Source organism: Thunnus albacares, chromosome 14 (genome assembly GCF_914725855.1).
Source record: "Thunnus albacares chromosome 14, fThuAlb1.1, whole genome shotgun sequence".
In the NCBI taxonomy this organism is placed as follows: domain Eukaryota; kingdom Metazoa; phylum Chordata; class Actinopteri; order Scombriformes; family Scombridae; genus Thunnus; species Thunnus albacares.
The window spans coordinates 21988316-22006918 of NC_058119.1; the positions used below are offsets into that span (position 1 = coordinate 21988316).

General features: G+C 38.6%; 1 protein-coding gene and 1 long non-coding RNA gene across 12 annotated transcripts in view; one reads left to right on the top strand and one right to left on the bottom strand.

Annotated features, from left to right (window-relative positions):
- Window positions 1-18603, bottom strand: part of camk2g2 (calcium/calmodulin-dependent protein kinase (CaM kinase) II gamma 2) — a 79184-nt gene that overhangs the window by 2159 nt on the left and 58422 nt on the right. For 2 of the 11 annotated variants that reach the window (XM_044371972.1, XM_044371971.1), the window contains 8 exons: window positions 17905-17945; window positions 9729-9773; window positions 7982-8036; window positions 4830-4934; window positions 2551-2682; window positions 1627-1702; window positions 1381-1475; window positions 500-751 (listed from right to left, as the gene is read on the bottom strand). In XM_044371972.1, coding sequence (XP_044227907.1) covers window positions 519-751; window positions 1381-1475; window positions 1627-1702; window positions 2551-2682; window positions 4830-4934; window positions 7982-8036; window positions 9729-9773; window positions 17905-17945 — 782 coding nt within the window. In that variant the 3' untranslated portion in view covers window positions 500-518. Of the gene's footprint in view, window positions 1-499; window positions 752-1380; window positions 1476-1626; window positions 1703-2550; window positions 2683-4829; window positions 4935-7981; window positions 8037-9728; window positions 9774-12992; window positions 13074-17904; window positions 17946-18603 lie in introns of all 11 variants that reach the window. The other 9 variants (XM_044371974.1, XM_044371977.1, XM_044371978.1 and 6 more) reach the window with 7 other exon arrangements.
- LOC122996505 lies at window positions 1709-4600 on the top strand. Its single transcript, XR_006407010.1, has 2 exons — window positions 1709-1850; window positions 2561-4600. It is a non-coding gene; the product is annotated as an uncharacterized LOC122996505 (long non-coding RNA).

Consider the following 18603-nt stretch of genomic DNA (forward strand, 5'->3'; position numbering starts at 1 on the left):
ACAGAAAGACAATCAGCATATTTCTCAAAAAGTTCTACTACATACATACAGTAAAAGTAGGTAACCACCTGTATGAGTTTGTCTTTTAAAAGCATAACTCCCTCCATTTCCTTCAAATTAGATTTCAAATGAAGCTAATAAAAACATAATTTATCATATTTGTGGGAAGTTTGTCTTTTCACTACAGATTACCAACAATCACTGTATGTTTTATCAGTGCCTCCTATAAACTTGACAGATGCTTGTTGCCTCAGTTTCAAGGTAGACTAACTCATCACGATGAGTTCTGCGGCGGGGTCTTTCCCAGCTGAGGGGGGAGACTAATAAAATTTTGCTGCCTCAAGGCTACAAGCTGCATATTGTAGCTTTTAAAAGAATTTGTTGCACAGTAAAAACCTTCAGAAGATCCAAACAACCTTTGATCATAATCCTTACATGCAGCATAAAACTGTTACTGCAGCCTTCAGACGGTCATAATAGTGCGGTTCAGTGAGTTTACCTGAGCCTGGGTTCTCAGTTCACTGCAGGGGTGCAGCCGGTGCTCCTGAGCAGTGGAAGTGCACATTGAGCCATTTGGCATCACGGCGATGCCACACGCGCGTCTCCTCCGACTGGCAGGAGCGCGGCCGGCCCTGGGTGTCCATGTACTGCGTCAGGCGGATGTAGGCGATGCAGGCAGCGTCCTCGCCGATCAGATGTACATGGGGGTTGAGGATGGTGGTGTGCACTGGCTTGCTGTTTTTACTCAGCACTGCGGAGATGAAAATATGTAGATCAGCAGTTTGTAAGTGGACTTGTCAGGTGTCAGTGTGAAACTAAGTAGCCAAATTTGAGAGTATTTAGCATATTACAGCTACCCGAGACAACACATGTTGGCAGTCTGAAACAGTAGAAGGAACTACTTGTTTGATATATGAGTGAATTTATTGTATGTTCCAAAATATGTAGGTAAAAGGAGTGATACTGATATTTATTATCCCTGCCAGTCTGATAAATGTATACCACAGGTTTCTACAGGGATGATGTTTGAGAGTCCAGCTTTATCTGGAAGGAGGAGATTATGTTTCACCAATAATTTCACATAATTCTCGTAGGAAGATAAGTCTGCACACTCAAACCACAGTTTTGCTTTACAAAACTATTATCAAGTTTGGTCATTTAGGCTTTGGAAGAGGCTGCATTTGCCCAACAATCCCATGTAGTTTACTGCAGATTTCACATTGTACATTTCTCGTACATTAATAAATAATCACAAAATGGTTATTTCAAATAAAACTCTTGTTAACAGGCCTGCTGCAGTGAGCCTGCAGATTAAACTGTAACAATGAAGCATTAAACTGATGCAAGACTTACAAATCTGCACAAAACTGAGCAACTTACAGTTCTCAAAGTAGAACTTGTGAAAGTCCATGCCCTCCACCAGGTTTCCGAGAGCCTCTGGCTCAAAAGAAGTCAGGCCCGGGTCACAGATTCTCCTGTCAGAGGAAAACACATCATAAATAAAACCTTTGCTTATAAAAAAAGAACATATCCTGCAGATAAGAGATGCAGAAACATGACTTTCAAAGCTTGAGTGAGATCAAGGTGTGCATTAAGCCCAGATGTTTTCTGCATATGCAAACTTACGTGTAAGCCTCAAAATCTCCATTGTTGATGGCTTCAATCAATTGCTCTGTCATCTTTATTATCTCCTGTTTACGAGCTGAAACCAGAGAGATGGGAAGAAAGAGGGGAGGGGAGGAAGAAGACAACCAGAGGAGGTCAAAGACAGTCAGAAAGCACTTGGAGGTTGAACATGCACAGCCCACTCCCTGCTCTCCCTTACAAGCCTTAAACCTCTGACATTTGAAGTAAGTTCACCACATGGGCACCGCCTCTGGCAATAATCACTGTGGCATTTGAAGTTACCCTGTACAAAACACACCACGCTGTCCACTCTCCATATTACACACAGCATCAAGAGTATTCAATGCTGTGACATTCAAGAGACCATCCGCCTCTGAAACCTGAAACATCTCTTACAGAGAACTTTAACACAAACTTCAACTACGAAGACTGATATAAGTCCAAAAACCTTTCACTGTGCACACAAACCCACACCAATAAAATCCACTGCAATTTTTAAATTCAAATACAGCAGAATTAAGAGAGTGGGGCATAAAAGTCAAGAAACTTGAAGTACAGCAGACCAGAAAAGCACAAACTGCATGCACTCTCTGAATGAACATCAGTTCATACTGAGGAGAGATGACCACACACACACCAGGCTTTATGGATAATGATATGCTATAAATATTATTACTATTTACTATACTATATACTATCTTTAACTAACATGCAGCTGCTGACCCAGCGAGCTAGCAAATCCTCTACACATGCATGTAATGCTGTGTTCATAACGTCTTCAAAACAAACAAACAAACAAAGACCAAAAAGGTCAGTTTATTTCCTCAAGTGCTACAACTTTCTGCCAACAAGTGGCACAGAAAGTCAGAACAGACAGTATGAACACTGCTTTCAGAGCCTTTGCACAACCTGCCTGGCACTTACTCTGCTGCAGGTTGCAGCTGCTGCCTGCGGGGGCCGACAGAGCGGACTCTGGTTCAGGACAGGGGCTCAGAGCTGGACTGGTCTGAGCTACAGGGACACTGGGGCTGCAAGCAGCATCCTGCACAGGACCAGCTGCAGGCAGTTACATTCCAGTAAAATAAAGTAAGTGTTAGTGAAGCTGTTAAGCCATGTATGCAACTATTTACATGGCATGTGACATAATTTATTCTGAACAAATAAATCAAGCAGTGATTGCAGGGGATTAAACTCATGAAGGGGGAGCAGCAACCTGCAGTCGGGCCTGAGAGCCAGTAGATGGCAGCACAGGAGGACAGAGGAGAACCAGTTTAGAGACGTTGGTGGGAAGAGTGGAAAAGAAATGATCCACATTTTTATTTATGTGGATCCATTAACACCACAATGTGTGTTAATTTTCAAACTAGACACTTCCAGTTGAATGATGTAGTGGAAAGACGTGGTATATTCCTGTATAACTTTGGTAACTTTTGTTAATTATGTCTATCTTTTAAGTCTATCCTCAGTGCAACTGTTAGTAAGTTGAATTTGCATGAGAACGAGTAAATCACAACAGACTTCTCTCGCTTCCGGAGGCGAAGCTAGCAAGGTGGTGTCCACGCCTTCTCCTCTCATGTTGGAAACATTCATCATTGAGCTGGAAAATTCCAGGAAAAGCATGACTGCGGAAGTCACCGCCTCTCTGAACGCAGCTACCAAAATAATTTATTCGAATGCTAGACAAAACAATTTAAAGGTTTATTTGGACCGATAACGACCCAACAGCCGGGCCGGGCGTTGCCTAAACTTTTATTTTATTATTGGGCAGCTAATCTTCAAAAAATTCATGCCTGGCAACCTTGACTGGTGTATAATGGAGGACAATTCTTCCAACCCATCATCTCTGGCGACTTCTTGTCATCACAAATACATTTGATATCTAGTTGTACTCTCTTCTTTGAAAATTTGGAAACAATTCAGGCAATATTTCAAACTTTCTGCCCCCACCCCATGCAGCCCCATTTGTAATAACCACTTGTTTCCTCCCTCTAATTTAGATACAGCTTTCACTCTGTGGACAGAAAGAGGCCTGGCTCGTTTCTCAGATTTATATTTAGAGGGCTCATTTGTCATTTTTAATGATCTCAGCGTTAAGTATAATTTACCCCAGTCTCATTTGTCCCGATATTTTCAAGCTCGTAATTATGCTCGCACATATTTTACATCCTTCCCTAAGCTTCCAGTGGGTTCTCTTGTCGTTGAGGTGCTTTCTCTCCCTAAGGCACGTGGTATGATCTCAGATTTGTATGACCTCATATCATCCTCGGGTGGGGCCTCTCTTGAGGGGGTTAGGGGTAACTGGGAAAAGGAGCTTGAGCTTGAGGTGACAGACGAATGGTGGGAAGAGGCACTAATCAGGATCAACTCTACATCTTCATGAGCCCGTCTAAGTTTAATTCACTTTAAGGTCATTTTACAAAAGTTAGGCTTAGAAGTTGTTTCCAGGTATAAGTGATTTTCTGGTCTTGTATCTTTATTATGTTAGGTGAAGCCCTCAACATTAAGCTAGAACCCTGCCCCATCTTTGGAGTAACCCTTATACCAGCCAGTCTCACAAAGAAAGTTTCTGATGTTGTTGTTTTTGCCTCATAGCCCAAAGATGTATTCTGTTACAGTGGGAAAGCCAAAATCCACCTTCTGCTACAACCTGGCTGAGTTATTTAATGTTTTTTCTGTTATTAGAAATGATGAAATATTCCTGAAGAGGTTCAACTGCCGATTTCTACAAAAGATGGCAGCCTGTTATCTCATATGTAAACACTCATACCTCTCTGGACCCAAACTGACTCTCAATGCATCCATTCTTTGAAGTAAGCACCTTGAGCATCCTTTTTATTGTACTTCCCTCCCTATTTTATTTCATTTTATTTACTTTTTGTGTGTGTGTTATTCATTTTGTTTAGTTTTTTGTATGTGTGCGTTTTCTTTTCTGTCTCCTTCTGTGAGTTTGGGATGGTTGGGGGGTCGGAGGAAGGTGTTTTATTTCTCGGTTTTAACTCACCAAAACAAGGGGAGAAAAAATTTTGGAGCACAGATTTGTACTTTGTATTTGACATTTGTATAATACCGGTTTCCAATAAAAGATATATGGCAAAAAATTATATTCAAACTAGGCTGCAGTTGCTGCTGATGTTGGGATGAAAGAGGAGGGAACACAAAGGTCAGAGCTGAGAGTTTGATGAGGTGAATTGCTGCTGACTTACAGGTGGGTGGCGGGCAGCAAGGAGACGGAGTCTCGGTCTGTTCCTCAGCGGTGCTGCACTGGCTTAATGCCACACTGTCTGTACTAGTAGACTCACAGGCAGCGACTACCCACATCACAAGACAAACACACATATAAACAGAGGCACACTGACACAGAGCCTTAATGTATGTTTCTACATTCTGGTAGGAACTCACGAGTTAACAAATCAATATTTTTTCAAATAATGGATTTAGTCTGTAAAGTTATCTGCACATTAAGTGTGTGCAAGGTTATTCAAAAGGCAGCATGAATTAAAAAAACAGCACCTGCACAGAGTCCAAGCTAGAACATGTCTTCAAATAGACAGTGTTTTTATTCAAGTTGTATCTTCATCAGGTCAAAAGACAGATTCAAATCGAAACTTTGTCTATTTGAATGAATCTTACAGCTTGGAGTCAGTGTGCAGGCACAACTTTTTGTATTTGTCTTTAAAATGGCCATCACAGGTTCCCAGAACCCAAGGTGACATCTTAAAATTGCTTGTTTTGTCCGACCAAAATCCAAAAGTATTTCATATATAATCACATAAAAACAAAGACAAGCAGCAAATCTTCACATTTGACAAGCTGGAACCAGTAAATACTTGACATTTTCATACATTTACATTCTTCATAGATGACTAAAATGATTAATTGGTTAAAATAATTGTTAAATAAAATAATTTTCCATCCATCGACTAATCAGGTTAAAAACTTCACAGTCTACTATTGTAAATATTACAATTTACTATTGTAAATCTCTTATGATAACGCACAAAATAAGGCACACTGAAACAGGACAGTGATGTAGAAAACAGACTCTATACTACTACTATACACACACACAGATAATCAAAGGAAGCTGAGGCGGACGCCAAAAAGTACAAAATAAGCTGGACAAGCCGCCAACCAAACCTCTCAGGTGACTTGTGCTCCTAAGCGAGTAACCTTTTAAGCATCAAGGTCACACAGAGATCAGAAACTTGTAAGCTGCACAATTGTTGGTTTACAGTCACTCTCTCTTCTGTCACTTTAACATGTGCTTCATCTTAGAGACCTTTCCTATGCTGACCTTCATATTAGAGGAGAACTTCACTCTGATTTATGTAAATGAAAGAGCTGAAGCTTCCTAGCAGTGTGTCTGTGATTGTGTTTCAGAGTAGACGAGATAAATTACATAACATTCATTTTGCTTACGACCACAGCGACTTACAATAAGTGCATTGAACGTCAGACGTCAATGGAAGAAAGAGCAGGAACAACATCCTCTCGATTGCATGTCAGCGATGATCCACTATAAGATCGAGTACTAGTAAACCCACGGAAAGCTTCCTTAAGTAAGTGGATTAGCTTTTCTCTGGTAAGCTGCAGGTAGTTCTGGCCTAGTTCATTCACCTGTAACCCTTAAAAAGGTTCATCCCTGGACTGAAGATGACTAATTAAAGGCTTAAGTGTCATGTGATGCCAGCATGTACACACTCACGCACACCCAACACACAAAATGAGGCTCAGGTACCCACGTGGGATAGAATTTAAGGGATCCTGTATTTGAGCCTTTTCAGATTTTTATGGAAATACTGTAAAACCAGCATGACTATAACCAGCTGCTATACTTTCTGCATAGTTTCTCCCACAGATCCTCTAGTTTTCACCTCCTACTTAAAGCCGGTATGTGTAGATTGTTTATGCAATTACAGCTAAAGTTTTTTGTTTGTAGAAAAATGAGACAATCCTGATGAAAACATTTGAAGGGAGTGAAAACCGGTTGTTTTCAGCTCATTCGTCTTTGTGTCTCTGGGTCGGATCTGTGGAGGAAGGAGGTCACTGCAGCTTGATTGCTCTCTGCCTCAGTGCCTTTTTTGATTTGAACAAAGTCAGGTTGTTTTTTTTTTTTTTTTTTTTTTTTACACATAGTGGTGTTAACAGAAAAGGGCCTTTAACACAGGTCTGCTTGCTGGATAGAGCACTACAAAGGTCCTTAAAGATGCTTTAATTGATTTTTCTGGACACTGAAGGAAAGACAACAACTCCACAACAAGCTGAGAAACATATCTCCGATGTATTTTCACTAGAGCTCAAACTGACTATTTTCGATTAAGCTGCAGATTATTTCTCAATTAATCGTGTGGTTAAAATAAATAGAAAGAGGGAAAAAAAGCCCATTATAGTTTCCCAGAGACGAAGTTGAAATCTTCAAATGTCTCGTTTTGTCTAATACTCAAAAGCCCAAAGGTTTTCAATGTACTATCAAAGAACTCTAAAAACTGTTTAAAACTGGAACCAATTAGTATTTTGCAATTTTCTTAATAAAATGACTAATATTAATCAATTATCAAAACGTTTCTCAATCAAATTGACTTTTTCCAACAGTTTCAAACCTACTTTTCAACTTATAAAATAACCTCAAATTTAATAAACTATGTTGACAAAACCTATATTTGAAACAATGTTTGTTGTTTGTTTTCATCATATAATTACAATTTGCAGAATGTTATCAACTGAATTTTGATTTCTTTGAGAATAATTAAAGATCAAACTGAATCATCACCCAGCTCTGATCTGACAGAACCACAAATACACACATTTTTAGGTGGGAAAAGCTCCAGCCTAAATATTTACATACCATTCTTGGAAAAGGAAGATAATATAAGACATCCAAAGCGATGTACAATGAGTGAGTAGAAAGCGGAGGTTTGGCGTCTTTCTCCAGAGCAGTTTAACAGAATGGACAAAGCTGCTGCAACCTGCTGTTCGGTTACGAGACTCTCTCAATAACCACTACACCACCAGTGTGTTACCAGTTTGTACATGAGATGTAAACAGCAGAAACATGTTCTTCAAGATGGCAGCCTTTTATCTGTCACCTCATACACACACTGTGTTTATATCCAAGCGTTTACACCACATTTGTCTTTCCTGTAACACTCAAGACATCTGTCATCTAGCAACAAAACTCACTCCTGACTGAAACCTCTACCCAGAAGACATGTATTACCTCAAACATAAGGGAAGAAATATCAGGTATTGTAATATTTCTCTACCTGATCTTGAGTTCAACGGAGCGACAAAATACTTGGACGCGATAAAGTGAACAGAAGGAAGCATGCAGAGTAGGTGAAAGTTGGACAAGTACCTTTCCTACCTTTCATCTCCTCCTCTTCTGTGTTATTGCAGCTCTCTGTGGAGCCCTGCCAAAAAGAAAAGGTTGGGGACAAAAGAGAGATGGAAAGAGGAACGGGTGCAAAGAGAAGAAGAAGATGGATAACGGGGGGAAAAAGAGAAATAGCAAAACAAGTCATTTTTAATGTGTAAGTGAAGGCAAGGGGTTGGGAGGCTTTTGGACAATTCGCCCATACGGACACAAATACAACCTGACGGACAGATGGACGGGTGGACAACTCCCTCCCAGGAGCACAAACCAGCCAGGACAGCAGTGAGGGGAAGCGCAGACGGCCACACACATAAAAACAAACCATTATGTGTGCGAACAAGGTGTGTGAGGAAGGAGTGTGTGAGTGCATGTTAGTGAGAAAAGTGTCAATGTAAAGAAAATTGTGTCAATATTTAGTGATACGAGTATTTTGCAAGCTCGCACACTAACAGTGACAGTGCAAGCAGCGTGGCAGTTGGCTCCTATTTTACTAAAAAAAGTCTCAAAGACATATTTGAAGTTAAAGTTTACCAGTGTGAATGTGCTGCTGTTACAAAAGGTTCGTGTAGGATTTTCTCTTTTGTGTACATTTGAAATGAGCTGTGATTGTGTATCAATTCTGGGGTGGACAACAGGAATAATTGTAGACTTTTACAATATTTTTATATAAAACAAGGTGTACTGATAAATGTGAAAAAAGGGTATTACAATTTTTTAAAATGTGCATTTAGATTATGCGTTAAAAGTGAATTTTGCTCTCTCCCCTCTCTCCACCCACACACACAAACACACCTACACAGAAGAAGAAAATCTAAAAGTTTTAAGCCAAATATTCTTTTTATTAATGTATCTTTTTCTTTTTTTGTCTTGTTCTGTTGCTTCTCCTTCTCGTTTTGTCATGTTGTGTCATATACGTCTTCATGTTAATCACTTATCTTGCACTATCAATAAAAAACCCAATAGATTATACATTAATAAAGTGGAAACATATAATTAATTATATCTATTTCCTTATTCTGTCTTTATATTGCAAAAACAATTGCAAAAATGGAATTGGAAAAATAGATTTTTCTATTTTAAAAAGGCTTTTTAAATATAATTTTTGTTATTGTATTTATTCGTGTTATCTAATTCACATTTTATTTGTTTGACCTTTGCTTTAACATTTACAGCATTTCTAACATGCATTTTAAAGATGTATACTGCAAGCAGAAAGCCACCTAGACATTAAATTAACCTAAAGAGACAGTTTTGTGTGTCTGAGTTCCTGCTTTTAAAATATTATTAATCATTTAAAGACAGAATAATGAAACAATTATTAATTGACCATTTTAAATCTCTTTTTGTTATCATTTTTACATTAGGTTTAGTAATACACCATGAAAATTCAAATTTAATTAATCCATTTCTAATAGCTTTTTAAAATTTATCAGCTGCAGAAGTCTACTGTATAATTATTCCCGTGGCACACACCAGGGTCCACGCTGGTGCACCTTTACACTGGTTAAAATGTCAGCTACCTTCACTACAAGCTGTGAATCCCTTTCGGTGATCAGAGAGTGAAATGATGAAATATACTGACAGAAGCCAGCTCACATTAGGTGCACAATGAAGCGTAGAGAATCGTTACAGCTGTTTTGACAGAGTTTATTTAGAGAAACTCCTCCACGAGTGACCTGCGGGTGTTAGTGGTGGCTGGTGGCTAGTGGTGGGAGAAGGAGCGGCTTACCTTGGTGCCGTCAGCTGGGTTGTGTACAACAGTTGTCTGGGCTTCCTGGGGGGAGGTAGGAGACACTTTACCATGCGGGGAGGGGATGGGTGGGGGGGGGGGGGGAGGGGGGCGGGGGAACCCAGGGAAGATGTCAGGGAATACCAACATATTCCATGACTGAACACGTACAAAACAGACACATGTGTGCACACCAAAACGAAGCACAGAAGCCGCAGTAGAGAGGCTGTGGAGGATCAGCGTGATTAGATAGATGACTGGAGACGTCAAGTCGATCTGTGCTCACCAAGCCCATGTTTCAAGTGGCAAAGACCATCGTGGCCTCAAGTATCATTTTATAGAGCCTCATAAATGCATGAAAACAGCCGTAAACACATGATTACCTACCAGGGTCTCGACTGAGGAGGAGGGTTTGTGATTGTACTAAATGTGCATATAAGTGTGAGTGCTGGTGATATTCTATGTTCATGTCATATAGATGTTACTGTATTTACCAGTTTGAGGTAAAAATCCAAGTGGTACCTTTCTGAAAGGTCCAATATATTGTAGAGCTGCAATCGATTAGTTGTTTGACAGAAGATAATTGCTAACTATTTTGGTAATCGATAAATCAGTTTGAGTCATTTTTAATGAAAAAATATTAAGATTCTCTCGTTCTGAGTTATTAAATGTGAATATTTTCCAATATCTTCTGTGATAATAAATTGAACATCTTTGGGTTGTTGACTGTTGGTCGGGACATTTTAGGTTGTGAGACTTTGTGAGACTGTGATTGACATTTTTCACCATTTTCTGATATTTTATGGACCAAACGACTAATCTATTAATTAAGAAAATAACTGTTTTTTTGCTGCATTATTTCTCTAAGCACTAAATAATCACAGAAGTATTTAAAATGCCCTAATTTAACGCCAATGTTTTGGCTCCATAGAACCAGTTCTGCCATATCATATCATATCAGTGCAGCTCAATGCTACATAGATTATCCCAGTTTCTCCTGGTTAACTTTGGCTCAGTTGCTGAATAAACACTGTTTCAGCTTTCACTCAGAATTGAGATGTATAAATATCTTCAAATGAACCAGTAACACATTGAGTTAGTATGTGTAAACTATTTTAGTGTCTTCTCATTCCTTGAACATTTGACTTGACAAAGGGACACTTAATGTTTTGAGAACTACACAAGTGTTACAGAGAGCATCATGAGTCGGTTTGGAAGTGATTACCATGCATGCACGGTGACTGAGTGTCTGTGCGTCTCCTCATCCTCAACCTTGACCCTGCCACAGAAACATTCAGCACAAAGCAATTCAAGAGCTCCAAGTACTGCATTGTTTGGAAAGCAAACCCACAGTGTACTCGTTCAGTCAGTCACACGCTCAGGTTCTTCTGATCTCCATCAGCACGGGACCCAACATCCACTAACTACAACCATAGAACATGCAGCCCCTTCAATGACACATGGGATTATGGGTAATTTTAAGTGCTTATTGTATCACATATGGCAGAGAATTGTATTATTATGATACTTCTGTTTATTGTTACTGGAATAATTTATGTGATGTATGGATGGTGGATTATTGCATATATATATTATTCAAAATATGGATATATTGCTGCCATAGCTCACAGTGCTAGCAGAATAAAAATGTTAGAAGCAAGTAGAGCTGCAACGATTAGTTGATTATCTATTGTGGGAGTCGTGGGATTAATAAAACCAGTAAGCTTCTCTTTTGGCTGCGCACCTCTGTGGCTGTTAATTCTCACACTCAAACTGCCAAACCAAAACCATGGCGCCATCGTAACATCCGCTTTAACACAAAATGGTGCTGCTGTTACCATGGTTATACTTCCACCTCTTAAAGGGAGTGCATCAACATGCCAGGAGTCCCCTAACCCAGCATTTCATTCCCAACACACATATAAACAAATCTTGGTGGATTATGTCCTTGTAAGTCCATGTAGGGTCCACTTCACTGCAACTATTTTGATGATTGATTTTCATTTTTTCAAGCAAAAATACAGAACATTCTTCAGTTTAGCTTCTTAAATGTGACATTTTGCTGTTTTTCTTTGTCATATATGATAGTAAATTGAACATCTAAAGGTTTTGGACTGTTAGTCAGATAAATCCAAGCTCTGAGACACTGCGAATGCAATTTTTTCACAATTTTTTTTGTATTTCACTGACTAAACAATCAATTGAGAATAATCAGCATATTGATACTGAAAATAATCTTTAGTTGCAGCCCTGGAAGCAAGTTAATTAAACTAATTACTGGTTATTGGAATACGAGTCAATACGTTCTACTGAGAGGCTGACTAGTAAAGGCTTAGTAAAGTTTGGTTTTGCCCCAACATGCTGTGGCTGTAACACCATCGTTTTGATTTAAAGATCTTAATAATCTCAATCGATCCTGATTTTATCCTCCTACCTTTACAGATTGTCATTTCTACAGTTTTTCATTTGCACTGTTTCAACAGCGTATCAATCTCTGGACGGAGCCACAGGGATGTGACACGATGGGCTGGTGAGACGAGGGGTTTGGCTGCCATATGTCAACTCTGGGCCCTATTGTTTTTTAATATATGGTTCAATCCCATTACATATATGAACACAGAGGGGCTGCATCCTCACACAATTATGATCTCTCTATTACTCCGGCTCCTGTTTTACCCAGAAGTCCTCAACATTTGCATTTCACATATCGAAGAGCAATTTGCAAAAGGCTCTTTTTGATGTAGTAGAGGTTTCATCCTTTGCGTTTTTGAGCTCTGCTTTCCACGAAAACGCAATAACCCTGTCGAACTTCAAAGGCGAACCATCAACAAAGCTCAGGTGACACAGTCAAACACACAAAAGAGTCACCGGGTTGCGGCTGAGCAGAACTTGATTGAAGTGTCTGCTGTCGTGCCACAAAATGAAAGTCATTTGTCTACCTGTCAGTGTAAATATATATATATATATATATATATATATATATATGAGTGTGTCCACAGGAGGTCTGGGTAAAACACAAGCCAGGAGACGCACTCAAAAGCACAAAGCAGTCGTTCAATTTTAAAGTCGTCAAATCCACCGCCAACATCACAGTTTGTGTTTAAAAACAGAAGCAAAGAGGCAGCGGATGGAAGGACGAGAGAGGACAAATCACAGAAAAGAAAGGATTTCACTTAATAAAGGGGTGTGACAAAAAGATGAGGAGGAGACAGAACTAAACATTAAAAAAGATGGAAACAATGAAACCAAATAGAGATGATGTACCATTGGTGCTGAAGATGACATGCTGCTGTCTTTGGTGCTGCTGCTGCTTACTACACTGTTTTTACTGTTGTTTCCCTGCGACTGGGGCAAAGAAACACAACACAGAATGACTCCCGCTGCTCCCACTGGGTCTAAATCATCAACTACTGTATGGGAATCTTAGGTGGAAAACAAGAATAGAGCCATTACACGGCCAATAGAGATATTCTACATCAGGATTTAAAGTGCAGGAGTTTATCTGACTATCCGTATGCATCATCTACACCTTGCTGCCTCTGCATTTTAAAGGGCAGTTGTTGTTGTTGTTGTTTTATTCTCCTGTATATCTGTTACGCACCTGACTTCAAATAATCTTTTTAATCCATAGCAGAGCACAACAACAATGTGAATACACTAATTTTCCTTACTTACTAACTTTTATTTCTACTATAAAGCTGTGTATTGAGTCTAGTGTCCCGGTGTTTGCCTGTAATAATAAACGTCTACAACTTTTGCAGACATTGCACAACATTAAAAAGAGTAAAAAATACAGAACAGTTAGTCAGCACATGCATTTTAAAACAACGAACATATTTCCAGACTGGATTTTAAGTATTTTCCCAGCACTTTAACAAATATGTAAATCAACATCTGCTGGGATAAAAAAAGAGAAATCACAAGTTTGTATCTAAAACAAGCATCAGCGATTGGCAGCCCATTTCTGGCAGCAACACAGCCAAAATATTGTATGTGTGACCGAGTCAGAAAATAAGTTTATAATAATGGTTACCAGTCCAGGTCTGTGCATGCAGTGAAAGGCCTTGATGAAAGGTTTTTCTTTAATTGTGGAAAATAAGACTGTGTGTGTATGCATGGAGGTATGTACTGCATGTTGTTATTTCCCACTTTAAGCTCATGCAAAGTCAGATGGAAGTCCGTTTACTTCAGAGCTTGTTCATCACTTTGACTGAATTTTAACTAAAGTCTTGATTCTTCTAAAGTCTCGAGGTCAATCCGAGGGTTGACCTTGAGCAAAAACCAAACAAAGATCTTTAAAGAAACTTTGAAAAAGAAAAAGAGAAGTTACAATTTTTAAGCAAAGTGTGATTACAAGGCTGTTCTATAAACCGATATAAACATTTTCAGCAACATTTGCATTATATTTTAACAGTCCTATCCCTAAACAGACAATATAGTTTTACAAAATGGAACATTTCTTTCTGTAAGTAAAGTGGTGTACCTTGGAGAACTTGCATTGTTTATATATAGTATAAGTTTTAATTAAATTGAGAAATGTGTTTAGTGCCAATCGGATTAGCTACACATGCAGGAAAACAACTGATATAATAACACAAAGTCATGAATTTAAAGTGTATTTAAAGGATTTTTTTGTGGTGATTTCTGTAATGTATCAAATACTGTATGAGAAACTAAACTAAAACTACCATATGCACTCAGTAATTGCAATAAATGGTCTATTATGTATTAATGGTTTCATGTTTAACCACTTAACCACTTATGATGTATGTTTTGGTCCATTTGTTGAAACCTGTGAGCTGGAATAGTGGTTCAGCTGCAGAACAGAGGTATATAAATATAGCTAAAGATTAGAGATGGAGCATGTGATGTGAAGAGGAAAACAAAGCTTGACCCCCGACTCTCCCTTCAGCCTCAGGCTAACTGGAGGGGGAGCAGAAAGAGACGCTTCTTGAGTGCACATCAGTATTCCCACAAGTGAGTTAAGAGGTGTGAAGGAATGGATTACGTCAATAAAAGGTTGAGGGCAAAGTGCTGGGAGGTTTTCAGCTGTTTCCCTACGACTCTTGAGATGAGTCAAGGCCCCAGTGTGACTTTAAAAAGTGTTCTGGCAGTCTCCCCAGCCCACCAGGTACATCTCCTACAGACAGACTAATGTGTGATGCTGAGAGCAACAAGTTTTCCCATCTTTCACTGGGCTGGTAGAAAAATGAAGGTGAATTAACACCAGACTTTTTAACTTAAAGGATAGGTTCACAAGTTTTCAAGTAATTCTTAAAACAACAGTCAGGCGCCCGAATGAACATTTTGCTCGCTGTAATAATTCCTCCTGTACTGACCATTAAGTCTCAAATGTGCTTACAATGTAAATGACAGGGGCCGAAATACACAACCCTCGTTTTGAGCAAAAATGTATTTAAAAGTTTATCTGAAGATAATATGAGATTAGTCAAGTAAAGTGGACATCTTCCACAGCTACAGTCTGTTTAGTGAAAAATTCCCTCTTTGTGTCTCCACAGACACTGTTTTCCTTTACAGCTGCAGTGGAAGGATCGTAACAAAGAGGAAATTTGGCACTACAAGACAATAACGTTGAAAAATGTCCACTAATTTGGACAGCTGAAGCCTCATATAGGCTTCAAATAAACTTAAATACACTTGCACAGAAGTAGGGCTGTGGATTTTGTCCCCCGTTGAAAGTACATTATGAAGGGATCTTCTAATGGTCAATATGAACAGCAGGAACGATTACAGCAAGAAAAATGTCTGTTCATTTGGGCACTTGACTGTTGTTTTAGGACAGACTTTGCTCCTTTGTGGCCTTCAGGAACCTTTAAGAAGTCTAAATATGTAGACTCACTTACAGTTTCCACTATTGTCTATTGTGAACATCAGCATTATGAAGAGACTACTGGAAGTCTCCTATTAGTTAGAAGTAGATTAGTTATCTATTTCTAGATCTAGTTCTCATCTTTTATACTATTTATTGGCTCAGGAAAGGTTATCTGAGGACTGTTGGAACTACAAATATTTTCTTACCAAGTGACACATTCATACATGATAACTATTCAGTACAATTTCAGTGCTGTTGAAATAACTGGGGCACAGTGTTCGATGAACACTTATTTAGAAAAAAAAAAAGCAGATAATTCATTTCCTTTGCACAAATTTCCCCAAATCCAAGGATTCAAACTGCCTGCTTTTCTGTACATCACAAGATCTGTCTGAGTTGATCTTGTTTCCCTGCAGCCACAAAAAGGATGTTTACTAGGCTTGAAATGTTCAGAACAGTGTGTTTGTTTACTAACTGAAACAGTTTATTACGGCCGAGTATCAGACCTCAGTACTTCTTCTGGTACTGGCTGAATCATCAAATGTCAGGTCATATTTTTACTCTTTGCTATTTATTCTTTCTTTTATAATATTGCTAATTTTAGACAATTTTAACTAGGAAAAGTTCGTGTACAGATGTTTTGAGTTTAGAGAATATGTAACATTTGAGGGGTGTGGTTTCTTTCGCTAAATGAAAAAAGGGTTTTGTAGAAAATAAAAAAACATGTTGATATTTCTGAAAGTAACGTATCTAAATGGTATCATGTATTATACCAGATATCCAGCCCTACTGTTTGTTTTTTTAGCAAGTGACAAACAGTATAAGTATCAATTTTTATTGTAAAATGCATTCAAATGCAAATTCCTAAAGAAATACTTAAAATATCACACACTTTTACTGAATTATTTTACACACATCAGTGCTGATATCCTCAGTCTGTCATGCCTGAACTGTCTCTAATTCAACAGTGGTGATTATCTGCAGGTGACCAAGACAGCTGTTATATTTACAGGAAGAAGGGGAGAAAAAAAAAGAGGTCACTCAAATGAAAAATAATGAGGGTACAATAAATATGCAAAAAGTTGAGACAGGGAAAATGATTGTGTATTGATGTTTTAGGGTGATTCAAATGCCCCTCGCTCAGCTGATGGTCAGGGATGTTGGCAGGTAAGTCAAAATGTCTGATCTTATCCATACGCAGACGGGTCAGAGAGTGGAAGAAGATAACTGGAAGAGGTTGAGTGTGTGTGTGTGTGATCTGTCAGGAGCTGAAATGGTTTTGGTGGCGCTCATGGCTGAAGGGGATGCAGGGATGTTGGATGAAGTTTGGAAATCCAACAGAAATCGGACAAGACGACAACTGTCATAGACGACGCCTCAAGCATCTCTGCCCCAAAGCAAAAAAATAAATAAAAATAAAACAGACGAAGGGGAGGGGAGGCCGGAGGCTTATAAAGGGAGACAAAGAATGAAAAATGAACGAAAACGACAGAGCCGATCTCACCATCAAACAAACACTCGAGCTGGACTTCCTTTTCTGACAGACAGCAATGGAGAGGAGGAGGAAAAAAAAATAAAATAAGGGGTCATCGGGAAACAAGGAACTAATCAAAATATTAAAAAAGTGAAGCTGCCAAATTGATCCCAGAAAGAGAGAAAAACAAAACAGCTGCACAAGCTTACACGGGAACAAAGATGACACAAGGGGATGCTAAAAAAAAGGAAAGTCTTGAAAGATTTAAATCATTGGTCGTGCAGTTTATTTGTAGAATGTATTGGGGGTTATTTTGTTATTGTTTTAGTTACTGTATGTAATGGGGATTTTGTTTTGGCCCTTGTTGATCATGGCGCTTCACTGCATGCATTGACGCTGACCGTCGATCAAAACAAAATGAGCACCAGGACATGAAGGTTGCTCGAATCGCTGTGAATCAGAGAACAAGCTGGTGGTAAATAAAACAAACAGCATCTAAATTATGTCCCTTATGTTTACATCTTCAAAATAGAAAATGTGTATTAATCTGCGCCCCACCTTTAACTTCTAGCACAAAAACATGTTCAAGTGAGTATTTAATCTTTACGATCATCAATCCTTTTACCCTAAGGCACCAAATATCTTATCACTTTTAATAGACCTTAACAAATTAACAATTAACAAAGGAGCACCAAAGCACAAAGGTAATCCAACTTAAAGGACATACTGCTTTTCCACATGTTATATTGAAGAAACATGATATTAGAGAGTAGTTAGGGTGACAGACCAAAAGGGAGACAACAGAAGGAAGTAAGTCAGACAGAAACAGTAGAGTCAATAAAACCCTCATGGGGGGTCAGAAAACTTACCTTCACACCATCCGACTTTTTGTTTAGTAAGGTCTTGCATGCTGAAAAAAAAAAGAAATTATGGTAAGAAGTGGACACAGTTTGGGAAGTAATTGTGACATAAACTGAACAGTGGTTGAGATCAACCAGTCAGCAAGAGACGCTCCAATAATAGTTTGTCAAGTCTGAAGTGTACATCTGATTTCATTAATATTTGTAAGAGAGGAACTGTTGTTGTATAAGAGACAATCCCACCCAAAATGCTGTGAATGAAGTATTCTTACTCTACCACACTAGGGATAATCAGGCCATGATTAAATGTTTAAAAGGAAATTTGACATTAATAGCACAGAAATAGCAAACTGAAAATGAAAAGTGAAATTTTAAATCCATTGCAGGAAATGGAAAAGTGATAATTAAATTATAACTTTTTTTTTTTTGATTAAAGTTTAAATAACTTTGCACAGTCTTGGAGGAGGTATTTGCTCCGTCTCCATTACAATTTTCATTTAAATATATATTCACTGATATTGTTACAGCCCCAACTCCCCAAAGTGTTTTGTATGGAGGCCCATTTCTGCCAGGAAAAAAAAAAAAAAAGATGAAAAGTTAGACATGACAAAAATAAAAATACTCGTGGTAAGTACTACAGTAAGACAAAATTTAGAGTTAGTGTGTTAGTGTGTGAGATACTGAACTTTTCATCTATTTTTTTTTCCT